The 25,000-nt window shown below is 41.0% G+C and overlaps 1 protein-coding gene across 2 annotated transcripts in view; it reads right to left on the bottom strand.

Moving 5' to 3' along the window:
* LOC110508136 (EH domain-containing protein 2) overlaps positions 1 to 25,000 on the bottom strand; it is a 37,739-nt gene that overhangs the window by 9,585 nt on the left and 3,154 nt on the right. Inside the window, exons 2-4 of one of the 2 annotated variants that reach the window (XM_036965315.1) lie at positions 19,317 to 19,439; positions 18,846 to 19,067; positions 14,339 to 14,515 (exon numbers count right to left, since the gene is read on the bottom strand). In XM_036965315.1, the coding sequence (XP_036821210.1) occupies positions 14,339 to 14,515; positions 18,846 to 19,066 (398 nt within the window). In that variant the 5' untranslated portion in view covers position 19,067; positions 19,317 to 19,439. The remainder of the gene's footprint in view (positions 1 to 14,338; positions 14,516 to 18,845; positions 19,068 to 19,316; positions 19,440 to 25,000) is intronic. The other variant, XM_036965316.1, reaches the window with a different exon arrangement.

Here is a 25,000-nt window from a genome sequence, read left to right on the forward strand (position 1 = left end):
GGGCAGCTTTCCAACATTCCACTAAACGCCCCCCCCCACCCCCCTCCCGTCCAGACCCCATCCAGTCCAGCCTCCATCCCGTCCAGCCCCCATCCCGTCCATCAGTTAGCATCAATGGAAAGAATGTGGATAATGTAGGAACACGGTTATTAGCCATCATCACGGTAACAGCTAAACGTGATCTAAGAACCAGACCAAGGCTACGTCCCAAATGGCACCCTATTCTATATACTGTAGTGCACTACTTTTGAAAGGTAGTAAACTAATGAATAGGGTGCCATTTGGTATGCAGACTAGACTGTGGTATTGCAGCTGTACTGGAGCCCTCCCTGCCCAGGACCCATTGTGTTCCAACAGGGCTCTCAATTATCTGGGCTTCCTGAAAGAAAACGGTCTCCTGTGTCAGAGCCACAACAATACGATCTGCTAATGAGCGACCACTAACAACAACACCGCTACTTCCTGATTAAGATGGCTTTAACTAGACCAGCACTTCACCGGACAGGAAGGACGCCGCAAACAGAGAGAGAAACACCTACTGTCATTGTCCGAGCCTAAACTACACAAAAACAACGTTGGACGCTTTATGGAACACAAAGCCTTCACCATCTCATCCTGGAATATCCCAGGCCTGAGGTCATCTTCCTTTAGCCTATAGAGCAGGAACCTGGACTTCACCAGAAAAATTAGAAATACAGACATTGTCATCCTACAAGAGACATGGTATAGAGGAGATGGACGCACTGGTTGCCCCCTAGGTTAAAGGGAGCTGGTATTCCCATCCACCAAACTACCTGGAATAAAACAGGAAAGACACTCAGGGGGTATTCAAATTTGATATAGGGTTAGACTATTAAATTAGTCAAAACAGGAAAATTTTACATTTGGCTAGAAATTCAAAAAGGAAATGATCTCAGAGAAACATTTCCTCAAGTGTGCTACCTATATCCCCCCAATAGAATCTCCATACTTTAACGATGACAGCTTCTCCATCCTAGAGGGGGAGATCAACCATTTCCAGGCTCAGAGACATGTAACAGCTAAACACTAGGTCTGTGGTGACCTAAATGCCAGAACTGGACAAGAACCTGACACTCTCAGCACACGGGGGGACAAACACCTACCTGGAGGTGACAGTATTCCCTCCCAAATATGCCTCCCTTGATACAGCTATGACAAAACAACCTACAAAAGTTGGTCACAACTCCTGCAGCTCTGTCGCATCCTGGGTCTGTACATAGTCAATGGTGGCTTAAAGGGGACTCCTATGGTAGGTACACCTATAGCTCATCTCTTGGCAGTAGTACTGTAGATTACTTTATCACTGACCTCAACCCAGAGTCTTTCAGAGCGTTCACAATCAGCCCACTGACACCCCTATAAGATCACAGTAAAATCACAGTCTACCTGAACAGCACAATGCTCAGTCATGAGGCATCAAAGTCAAAAGGAACTGAATAATATTAAGAAATACTATATATGGAAGGAAAGTAGTGTCGAAACCTACCGAAAAACAATTAGGCAACAACAAATGAAATAAAAACATTTCGCTGTAATAATGATGGTGTAAACTTACCAGTAGAAGGCCTAAATAGTATATTTTACCTTTCAGCTTCCCTATCAAATCTAAAAATGTCAAGCAGAAAGAAATTGAGAAACCTATTGTTGAATTTAATTCCTCTGTTTTAATACCCAATTAAATTAAACACTCAGTCAATTCATAAGGATTTGTAAGACCCTTATTTTATAGGAATGGACAGAGCCCCGGTCTTAAAAGTCAAGTAACAGCCTTTAAATCAAGAGAGTACTGAGTTCATACACATTTTACCACAGGTTATAAACTGAAAATGACGTCAGCGTTTTCTAAATGTTCCGTCTCTTCTTGACACTGGTAGAAAGGCCCTATAGCTCTCAAGCCTTCCCTCCTCGCCTAGAGCCAAGGTCAGTCAGTGTAGATAAGCATTCTAGATAGTTCATTCATTTGTACCAAGGAACAGACCGTCATTGTTCTAACTTTTGCCCAAGTTCACACACACACACATTATTTTCAGTACTGGGATCAATAATGAAAACTCATACATATACAGTAACATTTAGTATTCTGATTAGTACATGTATAGTAACATAATAGTATTCGGATTAGTCAGTCCTGATTGAAATGTATACATAATTAGTCATCATTGATAAAAATTCCCTTAACACCTATCCAACCAAAAACATAAAGACCCAGAAAACCTGAACCTACACCTTCACAATGGTGGATCACAAAAACAATACAGAAATACACTACGGAAAAAGAAGGAACAGCACGTCAGAAATCAGCTCAGTGTAAGTGAAGAATCCATAGAGAATCTAACCACTTCTGGGAAAATTCGAACACACTAAACAAACAACACGAAGAGTTATCTATCCAAAATGGAGATGTATGGATAAACCACTTATCCAATCTTTTTTTCTTTATAACAAATAATAAATAGCAAAAACATACAGAACCAATTACAAATGTTAGAATCAATTATTAAAGACTACCAGAACCCATTAAATTCTCTAACTGCATTGAATGAACTACAGGACAAAATATAACCCTCCAACCCAAAAAGGCCTGTGGTGTTGATGTTACCCTAAATGAAATGATAAAAATATACAGACCACAAATTCCAATTGGCTATACCTAAACTCTTTAACATCATCCTTAGCTCTGTCATCTTCCCCAATGTTTGAAACCAAGGACTGATCACCCTAATCCACAAAGTGGAGACAAATTTGACCCCAATAACTACCGTGGGATATGCGTCAACAGCAACCTTGGGGAAATCCTCTACATTATCATTAACAGCAGACTCGTACATTTCCTCAGTGAAAACAATGTGCTGTTCAAATGTCAAATTGGTTTCACCAAATTACCTTACGACAGGCTCCCTTACTTATTCACCCTAATTGACAAACTAACCAAAACAAAGGCAAAGCATTCTCATGATTTGTTCTTTTCAAAAAAGCTTGACTCAATTTGGCATGAGAGTCTGCTATGCAAACAAATTGGCAAGGACATTAGAACAGTCTGCAGCACCCGGTCTCACCCAACTAGAATCTTAGGTCAAATGTCTATTGTTTACTGATGATCTGGGGCTTCTGTCCCCAACCAAGGAGGGCCTATAGCAGCACCTAGATCTTCTGCACATATTCTGTCAGACCTGGGCCCTGACAGTAAATCTCAGTAAGACAATAATACTGGTGTTCCAAAAAAGGTCCAGTTGCACAAATACAAATTCCATCTAGATGCCGTTGCCCTAAAGCACACAAAAAACTACTAGAGACCAGGTAAGAAGGGCCTTCTACGCCATCAAATGGAACATAAAATTTGACATACAATTAGGATCTAGCAACAAATACTTGAATCAGTTATAGAACCCATTGCACTTCATGGTTGTGAGGTCTGGGGTCCACTCAACAAACAAGAATTCACAAAATGGGACAAAGACCAAAGAGTAGCAGTGATCCAGTGTTTTTCAAGGGTGAGTGCTACAGTCAATATGCTGATAGAATTTAGGTAGTCTTGTTCTCAAATGTGCTTTGTTAAAATCCCAGCTACAGTAAACGCAGCCTCAGGATATTTGGTTTCCAGTTTGCATAAAGTCCAGTAAAGTTCCTTGAGGGCCATCGTGGTATCGGCTTGAGGGGGGATATGCACGACTGTGACAATAACCGGATGATAGTTCCCTTGGGAGATAAGGAACAAAAGGACTTGAGTTCCTGTTTGTTGTTACAATTACACCATGAGTCATTAATCATGAAGCATACACCCCCGCCCATCTTCCTGAAGTGATATTTATTCCTGTCGGCGCGACACACAAAGTATCCAGGTGCCTGTATCGATTCCGACAGCATATCCCAAAAGAGCAATGTTTCCGTGAAACTGAGTATGTTACAATCCCTGATGTCTCTCTGGAAAGCCCTGATTTCGTTGACCTTGTTATCTAGAGACTGGATATTCACAAGTAATATACTCAGAAGTGGTGGGTGGTGTGTACGCCTCCGAAGTCTGACCAGAAGACCGCTCCGTCTTCCTCTTCTCTGGCGGCGTTGTTTTGGGTCAGCCTCTCGATTCAGTTCAAATGCACTGGGTGGTTCGGACAAAGTATCCGATTCGGGGAAATCGTATTCCTGGTAAATTGATGTCGGTCTGATATCTAATAGTTCTTCCCGGCTGTTTGTAATGCCACAAGATTGTCTGGGCTAACAATGTAAAAACAAAATACTGAAAAGTTTCCCAAGGACTAGAAGTGAGGCAGCCCTTTTTGTCAGCGCCATCTTGGAAATGAGTTAGTAGCAATGCCAATATAATGGTACAGCTATATGGACACTCAATCACTATGGTACTTATTAAAATGGTGAGTTTACAAACAAATATTTTGATAAATATAATTGAAAGTTGTGTCTCATTATGGTAAGTGGTGAAATAAGTATAGCCAGTTAAAATTTGAAAAGGCGATCAGTATTTACCTGGCTAAAAGATAAGTAATATAATATCTATTGTTTACAGGAAACTCATTCAACAATTTTAGATGAAGTTGTGTGGAAAAAAGGAATGGGGGGGGGGGGTCAAAATATATTTCTCCCATGTGCAAAGAAATTCAAAATGGTAACGATATTAATTAACAGTAATTTTGATCCAAATGTGCAAATTATCCATACAGATCCACAAGATTATTTTAAAATATGTTATTGGACCATAAACAGATTTGTCTCCTTAATCTATACAGTCCAAATAATTATGATCATGGCTTCTTAATGTATCAACCCTACAAGCAACACTGGACTCTATTATTATGGTGGGAGATTATAATACCGTTTTAAATACCTCTATGGACCATAAAGGAAATCACACTACACACAATCACTCCCATGCTCTTTAGAAAATCAGATATATTTCAACCAGTGGATATATGGAGACTTTAAAATCCTGACCTAGTGAGATATACAGTTGAAGTCAGAAGTTTACATGCACTAGGTTGGAGTCATTCAAACACGTTTTTCAACCTCTCCAAATTTCTTGTTAACAAACTATAGTTTTGGCAAGTTGGTTAGGACATCTACTTTGTGCATGACAAGTCATTTTTCCAACAATTGTTTACAGACAGATTATTTCACTGTATCACAATTCCAGTTTACATACACTAAGTTGACTGTGCCTTTAAACAGCTTGGAAAATTCCAGAAAATGATGTAATGGCTTCAGAAAGGCTAATTGAAACCCTTTGAGTCAATTAAAGGTGTACCTGTGGATGTATTTCAAGGCCTATCCTCAAACTCAGTGCCTCTTTGCTTGACATCATGGGAAAATCAAAAGTGGGAAAAATGGGAAAATCAAAAGTCCACAAGTCTGGTTCATCCTTGGGAACAATTTCCAAAGAAAGGCACAGAATAAGTTAGTTAGAGGGAAAACAAAAAGAAATGGAGGAACTTATTCAAGAAAGATCAACTGTAATATTATAAAAATAAAGCAAACTAGATGGAATATGGGGTAAAATACACCAAAGTATTTTTTAATCTTCAACATGGAAATGCCTCCAAAAATAATTTACTGAAACTTGTTACAAATGAGGGAGTTACCCATGATTCAAAGGATATTTTGAAAGAGGAAATAAAGAACTTTAAGCATATGTTTTTGTTTCAGTCTCCTCCATCTCCACTAACCAACGCAAATTGGATGGATTTTCTTTCTAATAATAATAATAATAATAATAATAATAATAATGTCAAATTAACAGCTGTACAGAATGACTCACATGAAGGAGAAATTACAGAGGAGGAACTTCTTTAAGCAAGTTTGGAAAACGACTAATTAAAGGGTTATGCTTCATTTTTACAATTTTCTACATAATAGTGAAGACATCAAAACTATGAAATAACACATAATGGAATCATGTAGTAAGCAAAAAAGTGCTTTTCCTTAAGGGAACTATACAGTCAGCTCTCATGGTAGACCTTGTGGATCTGCTGCCATATGTTTGGGTTTTCTGTTTAACAAAAATAATGAGTGGAGGGGAAGCCAGGCCATTTAGGATCTTGAATACAAGACATGCGTCGGTGTATTGCTGTCACGGCTGTTGAAGGATGAGGCCCAAGGTGCAGCGTAGGGAGCGTACATTTGACTTTATTCAAGAATGATGCCGACAAAAAACAATAAACCATACAAAACAAACCGTGAAGCTAAAGGCAATAGTGCCAACAAACAATGACAACTTCCCACAAACACAGGTGGGAAAAAAGGGTACCTAAATATGGTTCCCTATCAGAGACAACGATAGACAGCTGTCCCTGATTGAGAACCATACCCGGCCAAACACAAAGAAATAGAAAATCAGAGAAACACAAAACATAGAATGCCCACCTCCCAACTCACACCCTGACCAAACCAAAATAGAGACATAAAGGATCTCTAAGGTCAGGGCGTGAAAATTGCACAAGATTTTTCCAACTCAGGAGCTCATGCTTTCTGAGGATGTAACAGTGATGATGGTTATTGGGCTTCCTATCAAGCACTTTGAGAGCCTGTTTGTAGACAGACTGAATGGGTTTTAATGTTGTACAGCAAGCTTGGGCCCAATTAGTCAAGCAGTATGTTAAGTGGGGAGTATCATAGATTTGAAGTACAGTTTTGCTACCTCTGTAGTCAAACAATTTCGTATAAATCGGAAATTAGCTAGGTTGAATTTGGTTATTTGAATTACCTTTTTCACAAGCTTTTTGCAAGAGAGGTTGGAATCAAGTATGATGCCAAGGTACTTAAAATCAGATGCCACCTGGAGCTTCTCCCCTGACACATAGACAACTTGCTCAGTAACATCTGTTGCCCTCTTTGTGAAGAACATGCAAACCGTTTTTTTTCACATTGAGATGCAAACATGAGTCACTGAGCCAGTTTGTAACCTAGACCATTACAGTAGTGAGTTCTTGTGCAGCGTGTTGTTTGCTCTTTGCATGCACATCCTGTATTTCACTGTATCATCTGCATACATTTGAACTTCAGACCCAGTACAGACAGAAGGCAGATCATTAAAGTGCAGGCTGAACAGGAGGGGCCCCAGTATTGACCCTTGGGGCATGCCCACATCATTGCTAAGAGTGGGCGACAGCTCACTCTGACACACTGAGTTCTGCCTTCAAGGTATGATTTCATCCATCTCAAGGCATCGGGGGAAAAGCTGAACTTGGACAATTTTGCGATGAGAATCTCATGGTTAACAGTCTCAAAAGCCTTCCTTAGGTCCAGAAACATAGCCCCAACAACACCCCCTTTGTCCATCTTGGACTTCACATTTTCCAGAAGAAAGCAGTTGGCCGTTTCTGTGGAGTGTTTCGCTCTGAAGCCAAATTGCATGGAGTGTAATGTGAAGGGGCTGTTGTTGAGGTGGGCAACCAGCTGTTCTGCTACACACTTTTCAACAACCTTTGACACCACAGGTAGTATACTAATGGGCCTGTAGTTACTCACGTCAGCAGGGTCGCCTGATTTAAAGATGGCCGTTATTATGGCCAACTTCCATACCCTTGGAAACACCCCCACACCAATAGATGTGTTGGTGACCATAGTAATGGGGCAAATGAGTGACTCTTTGTAGTTGTTAAGAAAGGTAGAGTCCAGCCCAAACACATCTTTGGCTTTAGAGTTCTTTAGTGAGCTAATCACCTTGTTCACCTTTGACTCAGAAATCTCCCTTAGGTTGAGCATCATTTACTATCACTGAGCCCAAGAAACCAGTGGAATCGACTGACTATTGGCTTCCACATCTGTATAGGACAAGAGATCATTCCAGTTAATTCCCTTAATTGCGTTTTCAAAATAGTTTAATTCACTCTTAGGTATTCATATTTGATCCGGCTTTCTAACAGTAGAGGGGTAATCCTGCTCTTAGACAGGTTTCTGGCTATAAGTGTCAGTTTATGATCAGATAGCCCAGTAACCATATTGAATGATTTAGTCACTCTCTCTGGTTTATTACAAAACACTAAATCAATCTGTTTTAGAGCAACAAGTCACCCTGGTTGGCCCTTTAACTAGCTGTGTAAGGTCAAATGTATTAGTAACCCAGGCCGCGACCGGGAGGTCCGTGGGGCGACGCACAATTGTCCTGGGTTAGGGAGGGTTTGGCCGGTATGGAAATCGCGCACCAGCGACTCCTGTGGCGGGCCGGGCACAGTGCACGCTAACCAAGGTTAACAGGTGCAGAAGCAGTGCGGCTTGGTTGTGTATCGGAGGACGCATGACTTCAAACCATCGTCTCTCTCGAGCCCGTACGGGAGTTGTAGCGATGACACAAGATAGTAGCTACTAAAACAATTGGATACCACGAAATTGGGGAGAAAAAGGGGTAAAAAAAAAAATAGATGACATCTTTCCCAAAATCACATTCCCTAAGCATTTTATTAAACTGATCAAATAACACACTTTTTACCCATTCTAATAAGGGTAAAAGACATTTGGGTCGACAGTGTAACGTTCAGGCCAACTCATTCTAGTTCATTATCACATGACCACTCAATTTGTTTACATCGGATATGTTCTTTAATGTAAATCATCACACATCCTCCTCTTCCTTCAATCCTGTCTCTCCTGAAGACATTGTAGCCAGGCACAATCACAGCAGCATATGGAGAGTTTTTATGGAGCCATGTCTCTGAGAGGCAGAGGAAGTCATGGTTGGAGTCTGTGTAGATGTTGAATTTGATCACTTTTTGGAATGACACTACGAATGTTCAAGTTCCCCCCTAGTAGTCCCTTGGGCTTAGCTCGTGAGTCCCAGATGACTCGAGAGTGATTGACACATTAAAACAAGTTAGATTTTCTGTGTTTTCTGACGGCTAGGTTTAGGCCGTTTTGTTTCTTTTTGATTCATTAACAATCCCTCCCACCTGCACTGGATGCGGGGAACCAATTAAAACAGCTTGCGTACCAGAAGCAGAGTCAGGGATCGCATATAGCGACGTGGGTATGTTTGAAGAGTCTAAATCTATCCTGGAGCCGGGTGAGTCGAGAGAAACCATGGGACCATAGCACTCACCCACTTCCACAGCGGGCGACGATCAGTGGACGAGGCCATCCACTGCTTTCCACTCCGGTGAGTATCGCTGGCTCGGTGATGTTAGGCCCAGCGTTGAGGCTGGCTCGGTGATGTTAGGCACAGGGTTGAGGCTGGCTCAGTGATGTTAGGCCCAGGGTTGAGCCTGGCTCGGTGATGTTAGGCCCAGGGTTGAGGCTGGCTCGGTGATGTTAGGCCCAGGGTTGAGGCTGGCTCGGTGATGTTAGGCCCAGGGTTGAGGCTGGCTCAGTGATGTTAGGCCCAGGGTTGAGGCTGGCTCGGTGATGTTAGGCCCAGGGTTGAGGCTGGCTCAGTGATGTTAGGCCCAGGGTTGAGGCTGGCTCGGTGATGTTAGGCCCAGGGTTGAGGCTGGCTCGGTGATGTTAGGCCCAGGGTTGAGGCTGGCTCGGTGATGTTAGGCCCAGGGTTGAGGCTGGCTCGGTGATGTTAGGCCCAGGGTTGAGGCTGGCTCGGTGATGTTAGGCCCAGGGTTGAGGCTGGCTCGGTGATGTTAGGCCCAGGGTTGAGGCTGGCTCGGTGATGTTAGGCCCAAGATTGAGTTGCACATCCCTGGAGAGCAGGAGGGCAGTGAACAGGTAGTTTCCGATAAATGTTGGACTTGTGTTTGTTACACCTAAGCGTTTCAGTGGAATAGGGAGAGAGGTAGACCTGGCCATTATTCAGAACATTATGGTATGCTGTGTACTGTCTGCTCCCGTGGAACGGTGAACCAATGTGTTTGGTGTTGGTATTCTCCGGCAGTGGATTTGTGTCATCCCAGCAAGGATGCACTGAGATTATCAGTAGAGCAGCTACATAACTGACAATCATGGCAAAGTACTGGAGATAACACATAATTGTGCTTTAACGCTTTGCATGAGTTACTTAGCTGGGGTCGGCGTACACCTGATGTTTTAGATAAAATAACAGCATTCGTATGAGAAGCGGCACCTGCCGCATCACCCTGTCTTCCGTTCGCCATTGTTCAGGTAGTGTTGACCATATTAATTGAGGCAAAACTTAACAAGGCGGTGTTCGCTTTGCAATCTCACTGCAATAAAGACGTCCTCCATTCCTGCCATTATTGAAAGAGATTGTGATACATCTCAAAATAGGGCTACTCAATGTTAGATCCCTCACTTTCCAGTCAGTTAAAGTCAATGAACTAATCACTGATCATAATCTTAATGTGATTGGCCTGACTAAAAACATGGCTTTAGCCTGGGGAATTTACTGTGTTAATTGAGTCCTCACCTCCTGGTTACACTAGTGACCATATCCCCCGTGCATCCCACCAAGGAGGTGTTGCCATCATTTAGTATAACAAAATTCAATTTACAAAAATAAATTACTGCGTTTCTGTCTTTTGAGCTTCTAGTCATGAAATCTATGCAGCCTACTCAATCACTTTTTACAGCTACTGTTTACAGGCCTCCTGGGCCATATACAGTGTTCCTCACTGCATTCCTTGAATTCCGATTGGATCTTGTAGTCATGGCAGATAATATTCACATTTTTGGTGACTTTAATATTCACATGGAAAAGTCCACAGGCCCACTCCAAAAGGCTTTCGGAGCCATCATCGACTCAGTGGGTGTTGTCCAACATGTCTCCAGACCTACTCACTGCTAGTTTTGTCCCATGGAATAAATGTTGTGGATCTTAATGTTTTACTCATAATCCTAGATTATCGGACCACCATTTTATTACTTTTGCAATTCCAACAAATAATCTGCTCAGACCCCAACCAAGAAGCATCAAAAGCTGTGCAAAAATTATCAGACAACCCAAAGATTCCTAGATGCCCTTCCAGACTCCCTCCACCTACCCAAGGACATCAGAGTACAAAAATTGGTTAACCACCTAACTGAGGAACTAAATGTAACCTTGCGTAATACCCTAGATGCAGTCGCACCCCTAAAACAAAAAACATTTATCATAAGAAACTAGCTCCCTGGTGTACAGAAAATACTTGAGTCCTGAAGCAAGCTTCCAGACAATTGGAACGGAAATGGCGCTACACCAAACTGGAAGTCTTCCCTATTAGCTTGGAAAGACAGTACCGTGTAGCATCGAAGAGCCCTCACTGTTCCTCAATCATCCTATTTTTCCAACTAAATTGAGGAGAATAAGAACAATCCTGAATAAATGTTTGATACCGTCGCAAAGCTAACTGAAAAGCAGCATTCCCAAGAGAGGATGGTTTGCACTTCAGCAGTGATAAATTCATGAACTTCTTTGAGGAAAAGATCATGATCATCAGAAAGCAAATTACGGACTCCTCTTTAAATCTGCGTATTCCTCCAAAGCTCAGTTATCCTGAGTCTGCACAACAATTCCAGGACCTAGGGTCAAGGGAGACACTCACGTTGTTTAATACTATATCTCGACACATTGATGAAAATAGTCATGGCCTCTAAAGTCAAGCTTCAAACTGGACCCTATTCCAAAAAATACCCTATTCCACTTCCCGTGCTTGGCCTTCTTTTGTTGAACATAATAAACGTCCACCGGATGTGTACAGTAATAAATCCTCTTGAAAAAGCCAAACCTTGACCCAGAATAAAAAATAATCGGCCTATATCGAATCTCCCATTCCTCTCAAAAACATCTGAAAAATCTGTTGCAACTCACTGCCTTCCTGAAGAAACACAATGTATACAAATCGCTTCAGTCTGGTTTTAGACCCCATCATAGCACTGAGACTGCTCTCGTGAAGGTGGCAAACAACCGTTTAACCTCTTTCAGCTAGGGGGCACTATTTTTATGTTTGGAAAAATAACGTTCCCAAAGTAAACGGCCTCTTTCTCATGCACAGATGCTAGAATATGCATATAATTCACCGATTAGGATAGAAAACACTCTAAAGTTTGTCTGTGAGTATAACAGAACTGATATTGCAGGCGAAAACCTGAGGAAAATCAAACCAGGAAGTGGCTTCTATTTTGAAAGCGCCATGTTCCATAGCCTGCCTTCGCTCCATTTAAAGAGATATCAGCCAGATTCCTTTCCTACGGCTTCTTCAAGGTTTCAACAGTCTTTAGACATAGCTTCAGGCTTTTATTTTGAAAAATGAGCAAGTTTTGCTTGCGCAACAGAGCTTCGGCAGCCATCGTTTCTCCCTCTCCTATTGAAAAAGACAGTGCCGGTTGATATAATCGATAATATATATTAAAAAAACAACCTGAGGATTGATTATAAAAAATGATTGACATGTTTCTGTGGACATTAAGGATAGTATTTGGAATTTTCATCTGCGTTGTCGTGACCACTCGAGCCTTTGGATTTCTGAACATAACGCGCCAAACAAACTGAGGTATTTTGGGTATAAAAATAATCTTTATGGAACAAAAGGAACATTTGTGTAACTGGGAGTCTCGTGAGTGAAAACATCCGAAGATCAAAGGTAAGCGATTCATTTTACTGCTTTCTGATTTTCGTGACCAAGCTACTTTGATGCTAGGTGTTCATAATGTTTGGTCTAGTGATCGATAAACTTACACAAATGCTTGGATTGCTTTCACTGTAAAGCATATTTTCAAAATCTGACACAACAGGTGGATTAACAAAATGCTAAACTGTGTTTTTTAGTAATATTATTTGAATGTGGTGCTCTGTAATTCAGCGGTTGTTGATGACAATTATCCCGTTAAAGGGATGGGTAGTGTCAAGAAGTTAATGGTGTCAGATCAAGGCTCTGCATCTGTCCTCATGCTGCTTTTTATAACGTCGATCACCACATTCTATTGGAGAGATTGGAAACCCAAATTGGTCTACACGGACAAGTTCTGGCCTGGTTTAGATCTTGTATCGGGAAGATATCAGTTTGTCTCTGTGGATGGTTTATCCTCTGAAAAATCAACAGTAAATTTCGGTGTTCCTCAAGGTTCCGTTGATGGACCTCTATTATTTTCACTGTATATTTTACCTCTTGGTGATGTAATTCGGAAACATAATGTTAACTTTCACTGCTATGCGGACGATACACAGCTGTACATTTTGACGAAACATGGTTAAGCCCCAAAATTGCCCTGCCTGAAAGCCTGTGTTTCAGACATAAGGAAGTGGATGATAGGAAATGTTTTACTTTTAAACTCGAACAAAGCAGAGATGCTAATTCCAGGTCCCAAGAAACAATGAGATCTGTTGGATCTGGCAATTAATCTTGATGGTTGTACAGTCGTCTCAAAGAAAACTGAAGGACCTCGGCGTTACTCTGGACCCTGACCCCTCTTTTGACAAAAACATATCAAGACTGTTTCAAGGACAGATTTTTTCCATCTATGTAACATTGCGAAAATCAGAAACTTTCTGTCCAAAAATGATGCAGAAAAATGTATCCATGCTTTTGTCACTTCTATATTAGACTACTGCAATGCTCTATTTTCCGGCTACCTGGACTTTGTCCCAGACCTGCTGTTTTCAACTCTCTCTCTCCACACCTGCTGTCTCTAACTCTGAATGATCATCTATGAAAAGCCAACTGACATTTACTCCTGAGGTGCTGACCTGTTGCACCCTCTACAACCTCTGTGATTACTATTATTTTACCCTGCTGGTCATCTATGAACATTTGAACATCTTGGCCATGTTCTGTTATAATCTCCACCCGGCACAGCCAGAATAGGACTGGCCACCCCTCAGAGCCTGGTTCCTCTCTAGGTTTCTTCCTAGGTTCCTGCCTTTCTAGGGAGTTTTTCTAGCCACCGTGATTCTAGGTCTGCATCGCTTGCTGTTTGGGGTTTAGGCTGAGTTTCTGTATAGCACTTTGTGACATCGGCTGATGTGTAAAGTGCTTCATAAAAACATTTGATTGATTGATATGGCTTCAGTAATTCTAGTGTTTGACTCTTACAGTTGATATGGCTTCAGTATAACAAACATAGCTGCCACAGCTTGCCTCAACAGAAGGTATCCCTCTGAAAGAGGGCATCCCAGACTACAGGATACACACACTAGAGCAGAGGATAGTACCTCAGGGTGATTCAGTCCCGTAACGCCATATAGATATCGCTCCCTTTCTCAAGTCCCTCCCCACTCTGAAATTTGGGACGGACACTTGAAATTCCATAGAGCAAAAAACAGATTTCCTGTTCTCTCCCTTCCTGGCTCTCCTTTCATTGGAGGAGGTGGTGAGGGCAAGGGGTGGATCTCATTGGCTTAGTTTCTCACGTTTTTCATCCTCATCTCCCCCTTCCAAAAGAAGGACCATTCTAGAATATTTAAAAACCTTCATTATGGATTTCATCCTGTACTCACCTGTTCAGGAAGGTGTTTCCAAAGGGGTTGAGATTGCGGAAGGGTTTGTTGGGGTCGACGATGAGAGCGTTGCCTGGGATAACTCCCTCCACCTCACCGTGCATGATGGCTGTGAAACAGTCAGTGGTGGGCTCTGGTCCTATCCTGCTTCCTGGGATATCCTGCTCCAACACATACCTGACGCAGAGAGAGAGGAACATATTCACATTAAACTGTGTTGTTAAAACCAATGTGTTTCAGCGTGTAGCCTTAATCAGGGTATTTATCTGAGCCAGACTCACACAGACAAACAAACGCCACCACTTTAGCCAGACGCACACATTGGAGCAGGTGCTTATCAAAACATTACATCAAAGCAATGTTTGTTTTGCAGTATAACACAGATAAAAATAAAAAAAACATTCAGGAAAAATATCTGTCCCTGTAACGAACTTGACAGCTACTGTATATCTGAATGGCTACTTGATGAAACTGCTTGAGAAATGTGCTTTAGAGCATTATCCAAAGCCATAGGATGTAGTGATCACAATATATTAGCCATATCTAGGAAAACCAAAGTGTAATACAGATCATACAAGAAGTTTTGTCGTGATTCCTATGTTGATGATAAATCATATTTGCTGCTCTGTGGTGTGTAATGAGGAGCAACCAGACGCTGCTGGTCTGTGGTGTGTAATGAGGAGCAACCAGACGCTGCTGGTCTGTGGTGTGTAATGAGGAGCAACCAGACGCTGCTGGTCTGTGGTGTGTAATGAGGAGCAACCAGACGCTGCTGGTCTGTGGTGTGTAATGAGGAGCAACCAGACGCTGCTGGTCTGTGGTGTGTAATGAGGAGCAACCAGACGCTGCTGGTCTGTGGTGTGTAATGAGGAGCAAACAGACGCTGTTGGTCTGTGGTGTGTAATGAGGAGCAACCAGACGCTGCTGGTCTGTGGTGTGTAATGAGGAGCAACCAGACGCTGCTGGTCTGTGGTGTGTTATGAGGAGCAACCAGACGCTGCTGGTCTGTGGTGTGTTATGAGGAGCAAACAGACGCTGCTGGTCTGTGGTGTGTAATGAGGAGCAACCAGACGCTGCTGGTCTGTGGTGTGTAATGAGGAGCAACCAGACGCTGCTGGTCTGTGGTGTGTAATGAGGAGCAACCAGACGCTGCTGGTCTGTGGTGTGTAATGAGGAGCAACCAGACACTGCTGGTCTGTGGTGTGTAATGAGGAGCAACCAGACGCTGCTGGTCTGTGGTGTGTAATGAGGAGCAACCAGACGCTGCTGGTCTGTGGTGTGTAATGAGGAGCAACCAGACGCTGTTGGTCTGTGATGTGTAATGAGGAGCAACCAGACGCTGTTGGTCTGTGGTGTGTAATGAGGAGCAACCAGACGCTGCTGGTCTGTGGTGTGTAATGAGGAGCAACCAGACGCTGCTGGTCTGTGGTGTGTAATGAGGAGCAACCAGACGCTGCTGGTCTGTGGTGTGTAATGAGGAGCAACCAGACGCTGCTGGTCTGTGGTGTGTAATGAGGAGCAACCAGACGCTGTTGGTCTGTGGTGTGTAATGAGGAGCAACCAGACGCTGCTGGTCTGTAGTGTGTAATGAGGAGCAACCAGACACTGCTGGTCTGTGGTGTGTAATGAGGAGCAACCAGACGCTGCTGGTCTGTGGTGTGTAATGAGGAGCAACCAGACGCTGCTGGTCTGTGGTGTGTAATGAGGAGCAACCAGACGCTGCTGGTCTGTGGTGTGTAATGAGGAGCAACCAGACGCTGCTGGTCTGTGGTGTGTAATGAGGAGCAACCAGACGCTGCTGGTCTGTGGTGTGTAATGAGGAGCAACCAGACACTGCTGGGTCTGTGGTGTGTAATGAGGAGCAACCAGACGCTGCTGGTCTGTGGAGTGTAATGAGGAGCAACCAGACGCTGCTGGTCTGTGGTGTGTAATGAGGAGCAACCAGACGCTGCTGGTCTGTGGTGTGTAATGAGGAGCAACCAGACGCTGCTGGTCTGTGATGTGTAATGAGGAGCAACCAGACGCTGCTGGTCTGTGGTGTGTAATGAGGAGCAACCAGACGCTGCACTTGACACTTATGAAACAACTTATTCCAGTTACTAATAAGCACACATTAAGAAAATGACATGAATCTGTTAAATCCCTGTGGGTTTATGAGGAATTGAGTTTGAATTTATTTTTACAGGGACAGTGCACATTAATCAACGTTTCAGTAAAAGTGCCGGTTTTAGCCAGCTGGGTAATTTTCGACCACAGTCCCTGGGTAGGTTATTAAAAACTATGACAATAACCATACAGACAAACAATGAGCAGTGGGCACATGCAGAGCAACATAGAACAAGCAACACATAGCACGCAGACAGAACAACATAGAACAAGCAACACATAGCACGCAGACAGAACAAGAAACACGTAGCATGCAGACAGAGCAACGACACAAAAAGCAACAAAACAAAATGCACAGAAGCAACAGTGTTTCCACACCTCACAAGCTACAGACAGAGGAGACTGCGTGAATCAGGCCTTCATGGTCAAATTGCTGCAAAGAAACCACTAACAAAGGACACCAATAAGAAGAGACTTGCTTGAGCCAAGAAACACAAGCAATGAAGATTACATCAGTGACAATCAACAAGGCAGGTCCTACAGGTTTCAAGTTTTGTTGCACCTGGACTCCTGTCCAGTCGTGTAGTTAGGTGCCACAAAGAGGGCCTTAGGAAAAATTCAATTGGCGAGAACAGGGCAGCATAGCTGTAATTGTATACAGAGTGATAATATGCATGTCAATCTCTCCTAGCTCAAAGTAGAGAAGAGATTGACTTCATCACTACTTGTTTTTGTAAGAAGTATTTACAGTGCCTTGCGAAAGTATTCGGCCCCCTTGAACTCTGCGACCTTTTGCCACATTTCAGGCTTCAAACATAAAGATATAAAACTGTATTTTTTTGTGAAGAATCAACAACAAGTGGGACACAATCATGAAGTGGAACGACATTTATTGGATATTTCAAACTTTTTTAACAAATCAAAAACTGAAAAATTGGGCGTGCAAAATTATTCAGCCCCTTTACTTTCAGTGCAGCAAACTCTCTCCAGAAGTTCAGTGAGGATCTTTGAATGATCCAATGTTGACCTAAATGACTAATGATGATAAATACAATCCACCTGTGTGTAATCAAGTCTCCGTATAAATGCACCTGCACTGTGTTAGTCTCAGAGGTCCGTTAAAAGCGCAGAGAGCATCATGAAGAACAAGGAACACACCAGGCAGGTCCGAGATACTGTTGTGAAGAAGTTTAAAGCTTTGATTTGGATACAAAAAGATTTCCCAAGCTTTAAACATCCCAAGGAGCACTGTGCAAGCGATAATATTGAAATGGAAGGAGTATCAGACCACTGCAAATCTACCAAGACCTGGCCGTCCCTCTAAACTTTCAGCTCATACAAGGAGAAGACTGATCAGAGATGCAGCCAAGAGGCCCATGATCATGCTGGATGAACTGCAGAGATCTACAGCTGAGGTGGGAGACTCTGTCCATAGGACAACAATCAGTCGTATATTGCACAAATCTGGCCTTTATGGAAGAGTGGCAAGAAGAAAGCCATTTCTTAAAGATATCCATAAAAAGTGTTGTTTAAAGTTTGCCACAAGCCACCTGGGAGACACACCAAACATGTGGAAGAAGGTGCTCTGGTCAGATGAAACCAAAATGGAACTTCTTGGCAACAATGCCAAACGTTATGTTTGGAGTAAAAGCAACACAGCTGAACACACCATCCCCACTGTCAAACATTGTGGTGGCAGCATCATGGTTCGGGCCTGCTTTTCTTCAGCATTGACAGGGAAGATGGTTAAAATTGATGGGAAGATGGATGGAGCCAAATACAGGACCATTCTGGAAGAAAACCTGATGGAGTCTGCAAAAGACCTGAGACTGGGACGGAGATTTGTCTTCCAACAAGACAATGATCCAAAACATAAAGCAAAATCTACAATGGAATGGTTCAAAAATAAACATATCCAGGTGTTAGAATGGCCAAGTCAAAGTCCAGACCTGAATCCAATCGAGAATCTGTGGAAAGAACTGAAAACTGCTGTTCACAAATGCTCTCCATCCAACCTCACTGAGCTCGAGCTGTTTTGCAAGGAGGAATGGGAAAAACTGTCAGTCTCTCGATGTGCAAAACTGATAGAGACATACCCCAAGCGACTTACAGCTGTAATCGCAGCAAAAGGTGGCGCTACAAAGTACGAACTTAAGGGGGCTGAATAATTTTGCACGCCCAGTTTTTGATTTGTTAAAAAAGTTTGAAATATCCAATAAATGTCGTTCCACTTCATGATTGTGTCCCACTTGTTGTTGATTCTTCACAAAAAAATACAGTTTTATATCTTTATGTTTGAAGCCTGAAATGTGGCAAAAGGTCGCAAAGTTCAAGGGGGCCGAATACTTTCGCAAGGCACTGTACATATTGAATGCACCAAGCTGTCTGTTTAAACTCTTACTTGATGAAGCTAGTCTTGCCAGTGGAGTACTGCCCCACCACCAGCACCATGGGTTTGTTGTCAAAGTCTGCGTCCTCCAGAGAGGGGGAGTGGAAGTCATGGAAACCGTAGTGCTGCTCCAGGGGGAGGAGCTTCTGATGGTACAGAGACTTTAACCCCTCTGTCACTGTCCTGATCACCTCAGGAGTCTTCTTCACGTCTTTACGGCCCCAACGAGACATCCTGATTGGATGATAGGTTGATTGATTTGTCAGCTGGTTGATTGATTGTTGTCCTTCAAGAGGAAATGATCTGACTAGATAAATGAGTGAGCTTGGGAGTTCCTTGAGTTATCTGTCTGTGTGTGGAAGTGTGTGTGTGGAAGTGGAAGTGTGTGTGTGGAAGTGTGCGTCTGTCGGTGTACATCTGTGTTTTCTGAGGGTGAACCTATCTTCAGGTGTTTCCTGTGTTTTTGTGAATGTTGCTCTTTACCTCTGGGCCTCCTCTCAGAAGATGGTCCTGTGTGTTACTGTAGGGCTGTGACTTCTGTAGTATGTTAGAGCTCTGGTCTGGGCCTTTCCTCTCCTATACACACCACTCTGACTCCTGAACGACCTGAAAAATAATGAATGAATGAAATGTCAATTATAAACATGTCTCTAGAGAAACACAGACACTTTGCTGCAAAAGAAAATCCTAAATGAATTGTCAACATGTTCCAGTGCCATTCTCCAGTGAGAGGAGACAACTGTTAAACAACCTAAAGAAGAGTTCAGAACACATTAAACATACAGAACACACAGGTAGAGCTGTATAGGGGCCTAGAATAGAAAGGCTATGATACTCAAGAACAGATCAGAAGGATTTCATCTCTAGACATTAGAAATCTGTCTGCTACATTGTGAATATTACCCCTCTAGACATTAGAATTCGGTTTGCTACATTGTGAATATTACCCCTCTAGACATTAGAATTTTGTCTGCTACATTGTGAAAATTATAGAATTCTATATATACACACTGTTACGAACCCCTTTGGCCCTGCAGTCTAGGGGGGATGGACACGAGACCTGTGTCTGAGTGTGTATATAGTGTGTGTGTATATATATATACTGTATATATATATATATATATATATATATATATATATAGTGGGGCAAAAAAGTATTTAGTCAGCCACCAATTGTGCAAGTTCTCCCACTTAAAAAGATGAGAGAGGCCTGTAATTTTCATCATAGGTACACTTCAACTCTAACAGACAATGAGAAAAAAAAATGGTAGGATTTTTCATGAATTTATTTGCAAATTATGGTGGAAAATAAGTATTTGGTCACCTACAAACAAGCAAGATTTCTGGCTCTCACAGACCTGTAACTTCTTCTTTATGAGGCTCCTCTGCCCTCCACTCGTTACCTGTATCAGTATAAAAGACACCTGTCCACAACCTCAAACAGTCACACTCCAAACTCCACTATGGCCAAGACCAAAGAGCTGTCAAAGGACACCAGAAACAAAATTGTAGACCTGCACCAGACTGGGAACACTGAATCTGCAATAGGTAAGCAGCTTGGTTTGAAGAAATCAACTGTGCGAGCAATTATTAGGAAATGGAAGACATACAAGACCACTGATAATCTCCCTGGATCTGGGGCTCCACGCAAGATCTCACCCTGTGGGGTCAAAATGATCACAAGAACGGTGAGCAAAAATCCCAGAACCACACGGGGGGACCTAGTGAATGACATTCTAAAGTAGTGTCAGAGCCAAATAGAGTCTAAAGTTCACATTCTAAAGTAGTGTCAGAGCCAAATAGAATCTAAAGTTCACATTCTAAAGTAGTGTCAGAGCCAAATAGAATCTAAAGTTAACCTTCTAAAGTAGTGTCAGAGCCAAATAGAATCTAAAGTTAACATTCTAAAGTAGTGTCAGAGCCAAATAGAATCTAAAGTTAACATTCTAAAGTAGTGGCAGAGCCAAATAGAATCTAAAGTTAACATTCTAAAGTAGTGGCAGAGCCAAATAGAATCTAAAGTTAACACTCTAAAGTAGTGTCAGAGCCAAATAGAATCTAAAGTTAACGTTCTAAAGTAGTGTCAGAGCCAAATAGAATCTAAAGTTAACACTCTAAAGTAGTGGCAGAGCCAAATAGAATCTAAAGTTAACGTTCTAAAGTAGTGTCAGAGCCAAATAGAATCTAAAGTTAACACTCTAAAGTAGTGTCAGAGCCAAATAGAATCTAAAGTTAACACTCTAAAGTAGTGTCAGAGCCAAATAGAATCTAAAGTTAACACTCTAAAGTAGTGGCAGAGCCAAATAGAATCTAAAGTTAACGTTCTAAAGTAGTGGCAGAGCCAAATAGAATCTAAAGTTAACGTTCTAAAGTAGTGTCAGAGCCAAATAGAATCTAAAGTTAACGTTCTAAAGTAGTGTCAGAGCCAAATAGAATCTAAAGTTAACGTTCTAAAGTAGTGTCAGAGCCAAATAGAATCTAAAGTTAACACTCTAAAGTAGTGGCAGAGCCAAATAGAATCTAAAGTTAATGTTCTAAAGTAGTGTCAGAGCCAAATAGAATCTAAAGTTAACACTCTAAAGTAGTGGCAGAGCCAAATAGAATCTAAAGTTAACATTCTAAAGTAGTGTCAGAGCCAAATAGAATCTAAAGTTAACACTCTAAAGTAGTGTCAGAGCCAAATAGAATCTAAAGTTAACATTCTAAAGTAGTGGCAGAGCCAAATAGAATCTAAAGTTAACATTCTAAAGTAGTGTCAGAGCCAAATAGAATCTAAAGTTAACACTCTAAAGTAGTGGCAGAGCCAAATAGAATCTAAAGTTAACATTCTAAAGTAGTGTCAGAGCCAAATAGAATCTAAAGTTAACACTCTAAAGTAGTGGCAGAGCCAAATAGAATCTAAAGTTAACATTCTAAAGTAGTGTCAGAGCCAAATAGAATCTAAAGTTAACACTCTAAAGTAGTGGCAGAGCCAAATAGAATCTAAAGTTAACGTTCTAAAGTAGTGGCAGAGCCAAATAGAATCTAAAGTTAACGTTCTAAAGTAGTGTCAGAGCCAAATAGAATCTAAAGTTAACACTCTAAAGTAGTGTCAGAGCCAAATAGAATCTAAAGTTAACACTGGAAAGTAGTGGCAGAGCCAAATAGAATCTAAAGTTAACGTTCTAAAGTAGTGTCAGAGCCAAATAGAATCTAAAGTTAACACTCTAAAGTAGTGTCAGAGCCAAATAGAATCTAAAGTTAACACTCTAAAGTAGTGGCAGAGCCAAATAGAATCTAAAGTTAACGTTCTAAAGTAGTGGCAGAGCCAAATAGAATCTAAAGTTAACGTTCTAAAGTAGTGTCAGAGCCAAATAGAATCTAAAGTTAACATTCTAAAGTAGTGTCAGAGCCAAATAGAATCTAAAGTTAACGTTCTAAAGTAGTGTCAGAGCTAAATAGAATCTAAAGTTAACACTCTAAAGTAGTGGCAGAGCCAAATAGAATCTAAAGTTAACATTCTAAAGTAGTGTCAGAGCCAAATAGAATCTAAAGTTAACACTCTAAAGTAGTGTCAGAGCCAAATAGAATCTAAAGTTAACGTTCTAAAGTAGTGGCAGAGCCAAATAGAATCTAAAGTTAACATTCTAAAGTAGTGTCAGAGCCAAATAGAATCTAAAGTTAACATTCTAAAGTAGTGTCAGAGCCAAATAGAATCTAAAGTTCACATTCTAAAGTAGTGGCAGAGCCAAATAGAATCTAAAGTTAACATTCTAAAGTAGTGGCAGAGCCAAATAGAATCTAAAGTTAACACTCTAAAGTAGTGTCAGAGCCAAATAGAATCTAAAGTTAACGTTCTAAAGTAGTGTCAGAGCCAAATAGAATCTAAAGTTAACACTCTAAAGTAGTGGCAGAGCCAAATAGAATCTAAAGTTAACATTCTAAAGTAGTGTCAGAGCCAAATAGAATCTAAAGTTAACATTCTAAAGTAGTGGCAGAGCCAAATAGAATCTAAAGTTAACATTCTAAAGTAGTGGCAGAGCCAAATAGAATCTAAAGTTAACACTCTAAAGTAGTGTCAGAGCCAAATAGAATCTAAAGTTAACGTTCTAAAGTAGTGTCAGAGCCAAATAGAATCTAAAGTTAACACTCTAAAGTAGTGGCAGAGCCAAATAGAATCTAAAGTTAACGTTCTAAAGTAGTGTCAGAGCCAAATAGAATCTAAAGTTAACACTCTAAAGTAGTGTCAGAGCCAAATAGAATCTAAAGTTAACACTCTAAAGTAGTGTCAGAGCCAAATAGAATCTAAAGTTAACACTCTAAAGTAGTGGCAGAGCCAAATAGAATCTAAAGTTAACGTTCTAAAGTAGTGGCAGAGCCAAATAGAATCTAAAGTTAACGTTCTAAAGTAGTGTCAGAGCCAAATAGAATCTAAAGTTAACGTTCTAAAGTAGTGTCAGAGCCAAATAGAATCTAAAGTTAACGTTCTAAAGTAGTGTCAGAGCCAAATAGAATCTAAAGTTAACACTCTAAAGTAGTGGCAGAGCCAAATAGAATCTAAAGTTAATGTTCTAAAGTAGTGTCAGAGCCAAATTGAATCTAAAGTTAACACTCTAAAGTAGTGGCAGAGCCAAATAGAATCTAAAGTTAACACTCTAAAGTAGTGGCAGAGCCAAATAGAATCTAAAGTTAACGTTCTAAAGTAGTGGCAGAGCCAAATAGAATCTAAAGTTAACGTTCTAAAGTAGTGTCAGAGCCAAATAGAATCTAAAGTTAACACTCTAAAGTAGTGTCAGAGCCAAATAGAATCTAAAGTTAACACTGGAAAGTAGTGGCAGAGCCAAATAGAATCTAAAGTTAACGTTCTAAAGTAGTGTCAGAGCCAAATAGAATCTAAAGTTAACACTCTAAAGTAGTGTCAGAGCCAAATAGAATCTAAAGTTAACACTCTAAAGTAGTGGCAGAGCCAAATAGAATCTAAAGTTAACGTTCTAAAGTAGTGGCAGAGCCAAATAGAATCTAAAGTTAACGTTCTAAAGTAGTGTCAGAGCCAAATAGAATCTAAAGTTAACATTCTAAAGTAGTGTCAGAGCCAAATAGAATCTAAAGTTAACGTTCTAAAGTAGTGTCAGAGCTAAATAGAATCTAAAGTTAACACTCTAAAGTAGTGGCAGAGCCAAATAGAATCTAAAGTTAACATTCTAAAGTAGTGTCAGAGCCAAATAGAATCTAAAGTTAACACTCTAAAGTAGTGTCAGAGCCAAATAGAATCTAAAGTTAACATTCTAAAGTAGTGGCAGAGCCAAATAGAATCTAAAGTTAACATTCTAAAGTAGTGTCAGAGCCAAATAGAATCTAAAGTTAACATTCTAAAGTAGTGTCAGAGCCAAATAGAATCTAAAGTTCACATTCTAAAGTAGTGTCAGAGCCAAATAGAATCTAAAGTTCACATTCTAAAGTAGTGTCAGAGCCAAATACAATCTAAAGTTAACATTCTAAAGTAGTGTCAGAGCCAAATAGAATCTAAAGTTAACATTCTAAAGTAGTGGCAGAGCCAAATAGAATCTAAAGTTAACATTCTAAAGTAGTGGCAGAGCCAAATAGAATCTAAAGTTAACACTCTAAAGTAGTGTCAGAGCCAAATAGAATCTAAAGTTAACATTCTAAAGTAGTGTCAGAGCCAAATAGAATCTAAAGTTAACACTCTAAAGTAGTGGCAGAGCCAAATAGAATCTAAAGTTAACGTTCTAAAGTAGTGTCAGAGCCAAATAGAATCTAAAGTTAACACTCTAAAGTAGTGTCAGAGCCAAATAGAATCTAAAGTTAACACTCTAAAGTAGTGGAAGAGCCAAATAGAATCTAAAGTTAACGTTCTAAAGTAGTGGCAGAGCCAAATAGAATCTAAAGTTAACGTTCTAAAGTAGTGTCAGAGCCTAATAGAATCTAAAGTTAACATTCTAAAGTAGTGTCAGAGCCAAATAGAATCTAAAGTTAACGTTCTAAAGTAGTGTCAGAGCCAAATAGAATCTAAAGTTAACACTCTAAAGTAGTGGCAGAGCCAAATAGAATCTAAAGTTAACATTCTAAAGTAGTGTCAGAGCCAAATAGAATCTAAAGTTAACACTCTAAAGTAGTGTCAGAGCCAAATAGAATCTAAAGTTAACACTCTAAAGTAGTGTCAGAGCCAA

The sequence above is a fragment of the Oncorhynchus mykiss genome, chromosome 27 (assembly GCF_013265735.2).
Source record: "Oncorhynchus mykiss isolate Arlee chromosome 27, USDA_OmykA_1.1, whole genome shotgun sequence".
Lineage (NCBI taxonomy): Eukaryota > Metazoa > Chordata > Actinopteri > Salmoniformes > Salmonidae > Oncorhynchus > Oncorhynchus mykiss.